The sequence below is a fragment of the Penaeus japonicus genome, unplaced genomic scaffold (genome assembly GCF_977035675.1).
Source record: "Penaeus japonicus unplaced genomic scaffold, GWHDUDI00000001_assembly GWHDUDI00000022, whole genome shotgun sequence".
NCBI lineage: Eukaryota > Metazoa > Arthropoda > Malacostraca > Decapoda > Penaeidae > Penaeus > Penaeus japonicus.
The window spans coordinates 28,595,524-28,603,023 of NW_028234424.1; the positions used below are offsets into that span (position 1 = coordinate 28,595,524).

Genomic DNA, 7,500 nt, shown 5'->3' on the forward strand with positions numbered 1-7,500 from the left:
GTTCTTGTCTTTACAACTAACATTTTAGCTGTAAGCTTTTGTGTATGAAGTATTGGTTTCTGCTTTAAAAGTTTTTATCATGTGAGCCATTATGAAATTTGCCTCCTCTTCATCTTGGCATCTTTCCTCTACTACTTCACACTTCATAAAATTTTTGAAAATTATAGCTTGACTTAGTTTCTCTATTTTTCATTTTTTTTACTTATGGACTTGTTAACTTACAGCTAATTCATTTTATAGTGACATCTTTCTTTCCCTTATCAAGATTGCCTGTTGTCACCTCTTCATACTAATCAGCCCTGCAGCTAGACTTCCAGGTCTGATATTCTTCAATGAAGATAAAACTAATTTTAACCCATTGGTCGTGGTATTAAATAAATATTTGTGCAGTAAGATGGCTGGATTACCTTGTCTGGCACTGTGCCATCCGCGTCTATGACCAACTCTGCCTTTGTAGCAAATCATGCCATCTGCTGCTAATGGGTTAATATAAGAAATATTCATAACACATTTTAATCAGTTATCAATACAGTTTTCCATATTCTGCATTATGACCATAGAAAACTCAGGTTAGATATAATTAATACTTGTTCAAATCGAGAATTGAGAAGATGGGATTTGTGCTGACCTTGTATGCATGGCCCAGACTATTTCAACTATTCAGAACTCTCTTATCTGATCATCATAATTGAAATCTGGGCTTAGTGCTCCATGTAACTTCTTCACCAGTCCAGTGGTGGCAGTTGTTGGTTCCTGTCTGAGGAAGTGTGAATGCTTGCACTCTTGAAGCAAGTATAAGAAAGTAGTGTCCAATATTCTCCACTGGTTAAAAGAGCCTTCATCACAGATAATAGTGTCTATGAATTTAGCAACTCTTGATATGATTGCAACGAGTGCTATTGGCTCACATCCTCTGGTATCTATGTACCATCTGGCTGAGGGAAGGTTCTTGGTTCCTCTGTGAAGGTGTAGACAATGCCTTAAGAGCTCTAGGTTTTGGTTGAATGATCATCTCATTTCCACTTAAGACCAAGCATGTAGGTAAATTTCCCCTTAAAGCCAAGCTGCCTTGATAGACATGAACATTTAAAGATTGGTGGGCTGTATTACATAGTGTGAATTACACAAGCCTCAGGGCTCCAGTGAACTATTCCTTCTCCTCAATCTCTATACCTCAATGGACCTACTCCTGTGTGCCTCGTAGGGTCTCCTCCCATCCAATCTTCCCTCCATACCATCAGACCATTACACCCACCATCCTATCCCCTGTGCTATACACCGAGGACCCCATCTTTCCCCTTCATACTCTTGCCTTCCAATATGGTTGAGCTACTCGCAACATTATTTTTCTTTCAAATATACATTTTATATGAGCAAAAACATAGGATACATGGATTAATTATAATTATATAGAATAACATACATCATAATGAATATATTTCCTAGTGCATTATATGTTTTTTGTTTACACATTTTTGTTAGTCTTCCCCATTTTCTTTTATAAACAACAAACTAGTTTTCAAGTTTGATGCTCTACTATTTAGCAACTATTTGATATGCCAGTACAAGACATGTTTTTCTGGTGTGCAAAGTCGAGCTCTTCAAACAAGAACAACCAAATTTACCTATGCTAGAAGGTGAAAATTCAGGTTGAATAATGGCTAGGGGGCTAGGACAAGCTAAGGAAACGCCGGTCGTTAAGGGTTAAAGGACTAGGATATGTTCTTGCATAGCACTGATCTGACCTATTCAAGATTTTAGTTCTGTATTGTAAGTGTTTTAACAACTTTTCTTTCCAATCATTCAAACAATACAGTGGCAACACAAGCAGCCTGGAAACAGTTTCAACACCTTGCAAAAGAAGTTGTACTATCAACCACTGAAAAACAAGCTTCTTCATATATCTAATGAAAGCTTGCATTTTATCTGTCACCAGCAAAGCATTAAGGGTCAAGTCTATAATTCCACCAATTTGGCACAATGGCAAGGTTTCATTAACTCAGTGATGCCAATTGACATGCATCCATGCCATGGTGGGGGTGGGAGTGAGAGAGAGAGAGAGAGAGAGAGAGAGAGAGAGAGAGAGAGAGAGAGAGAGAGAGAGAGAGAGAGAGAGAGAGAGAGAGAGAGAGAGAGAGAGAGAGAGAGAGAGAGAGAGAGAGAGAGAGAGAGAGAAAGTGAATGAGAAAGAAAGAAAAAGAGAGAGAGAATGAGAAAGTGAGAGAAAGAGAGAAAGAAAGAAAGAGAGAGAGAGAGAGAGACTGACAGATAGAGAGAGAGAGAGAGAGTGAGTGAGAGAGTGAGAGAGAGACTGAGAGATAGAGATAGATAGATAGATAGATAGAGGGAGATAGAGAGAGAGTGAGTGATACAGAGTGAAAGAGTGAGAGAGTGAGAGAGTGAGAGTGAGAGAGAGAGAGAGAGGGAGAGAGGGAGAGAGGGAGAGAGAGAGAGAGAGAGAGGGAGAGGGAGAGGGAGAGAGAGAGAGGGAGAGGGAGAGGGAGAGAGAGAGAGGGAGAGGGAGAGGGAGAGGAGAAGAGAGAGAGAGAGAGAGAGAGAGAGAGAGAGAGAGAGAGAGAGAGAGAGAGAGAGAGAGAGAGAGAGAGAGAGAGAGAGAGAGAGAGAGAGAGAGAGAGACAGGACCTTATTTTGTTGTATCATATGCATTATTATTTCTGACTGATTTTCTCCATAAATAGTAAATAAATCAATATGAAGCAGATAGAAAATGAAAGACCGTTACCAGTGAGGACTGCAAAAGAATGAAATGAATAAAGAAAAAGACTGGAAGACTGTATATACCTAATAATACCCTGTCCTTGTATCTTATGCAAAACAATCCACTTTAACACAATCATTCTTGTACTTGAAAATGCAATTCCTCACTGCCTTTGTTATTTTCATTAATGTTTGTCTCTTTTCCCTTTTGCAAAAATGATTAGCAGAGGTGAATATCTGCATCAGAAACAAATTGGCTCTACTCTTTGAGAAACATAAAACCACCATCATGCTGTATATAAATATTGCTTTATATTAAAGTTTCTACATAAGTAACTGATTTAGCTACTTACTCTTACAACTTATATCTAGTGCACATATTCCATCCCATTTATATTACTATTCAAAAAACATTAGATAGAACTGATCAAATTAGATAGACAATTGCTTCTAAATTCTGGATTCCATTTGGAAAAACTAAAAGTATAATGGAAGAACCGACATCAATAAATAATGCAAGCAAATGACAGTAAACAAGGGTATCTCAAGCTGTCAACAACAATGACTCAAATCACAGAAGAAAAGACCTTGGAAATATAATTCCAATTAACCAGAAATTTGAATATCTTTGCTTATAAGGCAGCACAAAAATCAAACAGAACTTCATAAGTAACCAAAAGATTCTCAGTAATACACAAGCAATTACTAGGTAACAAGATTACCACATTTTGGAGATGCAGTTCCAGAATGTTCTTTTTAAAATACATCTTGGATGTAAACCCCTAAATAAACAAACAGAGGAGGGAAGGATAAAAAAAAGAAAGAAAGAAAAAAAAATAGATGAGAAAAAAAAACTAAAAATGAAAATAAATTAAGAGAAAGAAAGAAAACAAATAAGACAAAAAAAGAAGAAGAAGAAGAAAAAAAACTACAGAACCATCTTTGTCATTCAACAGAATTAATTATCAGATCCAATATAAAGCAGCACAGTTTAAACAGCAGGGTTATTTTTTAACAGGACAAATCTATACTATACAAATATACAAAAAATGATTCCTTTTATCATATAATAACAAAGAAAACAAATGTTATTTTCACATACAAGAAAAAATCCTATGATATCGGAAAAGGCACTAGATTCCTCATGTACAGATTGAAGCACAAAAAAGGCTCCTCCTTTCTTGTAACCTACTGCCCATTAACCTTGTTACAGTATGTATCTGCACATGCTATCTGCAAAAGTTAAGGTCCTAACCTATCAGAATTCTTCTAAGAACTTGGCTTGTACCCACTTCCTTCATCAAAAATGGTATGACAATGTGCAGTCTGAGTGGTAAACCAAACCATTAGCCTAAACAAAGATCAATAGTGTACTCACAGGGCTAATACCCTTAGCTAGGCTTCTGTACGGCAAATATTCTTCTGATGGCATTCTTGTTGCAGGAGGCTGCTGCTCCCATCCTCCTGATGTCTGGAGATATAAAATAAAGGTGATTAAACATCATTCTTAATGTCTATTGCATTCAAGAAAATCTTCAACAGATCATTAATTATAGTTTTTATATTCAGAAACAAGTATTTTATCATGTATGGTAACTACTGCTATTAATTAAGCTTGACTGTATAATTATGGTATCTGTATATTTGACACTTACTGAGAAGTTATCACCGTCATCTTAATGTAAGTAGTATTATTCAAATAATTAGGCATAATATTGAGCACAAACAAACTTTCATACTTACGGCTTGTATGCCAGAAGGGCCAGGCAGAGGGTGAGACTGGAGCTCAGCTGCTGCAGACTGTGATTGGGTAGTTGTCATTCGATTCAAGACAACAGAATCCTGTGCCTGTACAGGCAAGTTAGAGGCATGTGCCAAATATGCCAGGCCAGGATCTGAGAAACCAAACATTTGGGAGTTCTCACTAGCTTCTGTTTGAGGCCACTCTTCAGGCTCCTCCTTGACATTAAAATCCTCTACTTTCACCTGCCACAGAATTATGAAAATAACTATTTACTTCATAATATCAACAAAATCACAATCTTTATTTTCAATGAAATGTGCATACATTTATCATCTAACACTATTCTAAGTGAATAAGTGTTATTGATTTTTATGGTGTATTTCAACATGAAAATTTTCTGACCTGAGATCCCTCACATGGAGTAACTTCACTGCTAGGCCTATTATGATCTTGAGCTTTGGACAACGTAGGTGCTGGTTCTGGCCTCTTGTTGGCTGGGGTTTCACAAGAAAGTTCTGCTGATGCTAACTGAGCTGGTGAAACAATGTCAGAGTTTGGAATATTGTTTATTTTAACACTCTCAGACGCTTCCTCTTGAGTCTTTGGTTCACCGCATACACCCTTCCCCCCTACTGCACTTCTGGTTGTTACAGAACGTTCACTTTGGTTTGTAGACACAGAGCGAGATTTGGACAAATTCTCATCAGCATTCAATCTCCTTTTCTTTGCATCACAGCCATCTTCCCTTTGTGGCAGATTTCTCTTGTTATCTGGCAATTCCTTTTTCTGATTTGATTCTGAAGGTTCTGCTAAACCTTTTATCTGAAGATGCTCAGCCGCTTTCATGAACATAGAGAGGTCACTCTGCAGTATATTGACCTCACCCAGGTACATGTAGTCCAAGAGAGTTTCAAGCTCCTTGTGATTAATATCAGTCAAAACAATCATAAGGTTCTTATTTTCTGACAGTTCAAACATCTGTTCAAAATAGTCACTACATGCAGAGAGAACCAATTTGTGAACTGGGTAGAACTTACCATCACATGCTATTGTAGCATCACAGTATAATTCCTGGAAATATAAAGAGAGATAAAAATAACTTTCATACCATTATAAAAAAGTAATCAGAAGTAAATATAAATGAATAAAACTAAGCCTTATAATACTAAATATGATAATAATATCTGTAAATATACAAGCAACAAGAACAATAGCAACAGTGTCACAGGATAATAATGAAAATACTAGTATAACAGCAATAATAATATTAATTCTGATGATAATAATATGTGTCATCAGTAATAGTAGCGGTATTAGTGGAACTATTACTTGTAATGATAATAATAGTGATGATAGAATTGATGAACAAATATTAATTTCAATAATAATAATAATAATAGTAACAATAATAATAATGATAATGATAATGATAAAATAATAATAATAATAATAATAATAATGATGATGATGATAATAATGATGATTGGAATAGCAATAATAGCAGTACAGCAGCTACAGTAGCAATAGCATTTGTAAGGCGGTAGTAGTAATTTAAAACCCACTAATGATGGGTTAAAAATAAATCTATGACTATTGTCATCATCCATATCATAACAAACATCATTGTAATAGCAATAACCAAAACAAAAATAGTAACAAATACAAAAACTATTTCTTATAATAAACAGGTGAAGTCAGGTAGGCATACTAATTGACTCCTTGACTTTGGTGCCCCATTATTTAAGGAAAAAACATAAATGTGGTTGTGTTGACATAAGTAAGAAAGTATCAACTAAAACTATATATGTACATAATACCCTGTATTTTTTTAAAGACTCTATTGATGGTTGAAGAATTGGGAGCCTACTGTTCTACTCATACAGCTAATACATATCTTCCAATCTAGCAAATCTGGTCAGCACAAGTAGGTCTGATTGCAATTCCTTAACAATTATTCATATTGAATGACAGTTGACTGAGAGTCAACAGTCATTAAAACAACATAAAGAGTTCCACAAATTACTCTAAAAGGCTCTGAAAATGCCTTTGAAATCCCAGAAAACTCTAGGGAGAGAGGAGGGATAGTGAGGGAGGGAGAGACACAAAGAGAGAGAGAGAGAGAGAGAGAGAGAGAGAGAGAGAGAGAGAGAGAGAGAGAGAGAGAGAGAGAGAGAGAGAGAGAGAGAGAGAGAGAGAGAGAGAGAGAGAGAGAGAGAGAGAGAGAGAGAGAGAAGAGAATGAGAGAGAGAGAGAGAGAAAGAGAATGAAAGAGAGAGAGAGAGAGAGAGAGAGAGAGAGAGAGAGAGAGAGAGAGAGAGAGAGAGAGAGAGAGAGAGAGAGAGAGAGAGAGAGGAAGAGAGAGAGAGAGAGAGAGAGAGAGAGAGAGAGAGAGAGAGAGAGGAGAGAGAGAGAGAGAGAGAGAGAGAGAGAGAGAGAGAGAGAGAGAGAGAGAGAGAGAGAGAGAGGAAGAGAGAGAAAGGGAGGAAGAGAGAGAGAGAGAGAAGGGGAGGAAGAGAAAGAGAGAGAAAAGGAGGAAGAGAAAGAGAGAGAAAGGGAGGAAGAGAAAGAGAGAGAAAGGGAGGAAGAGAAAGAGAGAGAAAAGGAGGAAGAGAAAGAGAGAGAAAAGGAGGAAGAGAGGAAGAGAGAGAAAAGGAGGAAGAGAGGATGAGAGGAAGAGAGAGAGAGAGAGAGAGAGAGAGAGAGAGAGAGAGAGAGAGAGAGAGAGAGAGAGAGAGAGAGAGAGAGAGAGAGAGAGAGAGAGAGAGAGAGAGAGAGAGAGAGAGAGAGAGAGGAAGAGAGAGAGAGGAAGAGAAAGAGAGAGAGGGAGGAAGAGAGAGAGCAAAAAGGAGGAAGAGAGAGAGCAAAAAGGAGGAAGAGAGAGAGAGAGAGAGAGAGAGAGAGAGAGAGAGAGAGAGAGAGAGAGAGAGAGAGAGAGAGAGAGAGAGAGAGAGAGAGAGAGAGAGAGGGAGAGAGAGAGAGAGAGAGAGAAAGGGAGGAAGAGAGAGAGAGAGAGAAAGGGAGGAAGAGAGAGAGAGAGA

The 7,500-nt window shown here is 37.4% G+C and overlaps 1 protein-coding gene across 5 annotated transcripts in view; it reads right to left on the minus strand.

Moving 5' to 3' along the window:
- Nucleotides 1-7,500, minus strand: part of LOC122243652 (uncharacterized) — a 22,578-nt gene that overhangs the window by 9,607 nt on the left and 5,471 nt on the right. For all 5 annotated transcript variants that reach the window (XM_086549756.1, XM_086549752.1, XM_086549753.1 and 2 more), the window contains exons 3-5: nt 4,865-5,533; nt 4,462-4,704; nt 4,097-4,189 (exon numbers count right to left, since the gene is read on the minus strand). In XM_086549756.1, the coding sequence (XP_086405882.1) occupies nt 4,097-4,189; nt 4,462-4,704; nt 4,865-5,533 (1,005 nt within the window). The remainder of the gene's footprint in view (nt 1-4,096; nt 4,190-4,461; nt 4,705-4,864; nt 5,534-7,500) is intronic.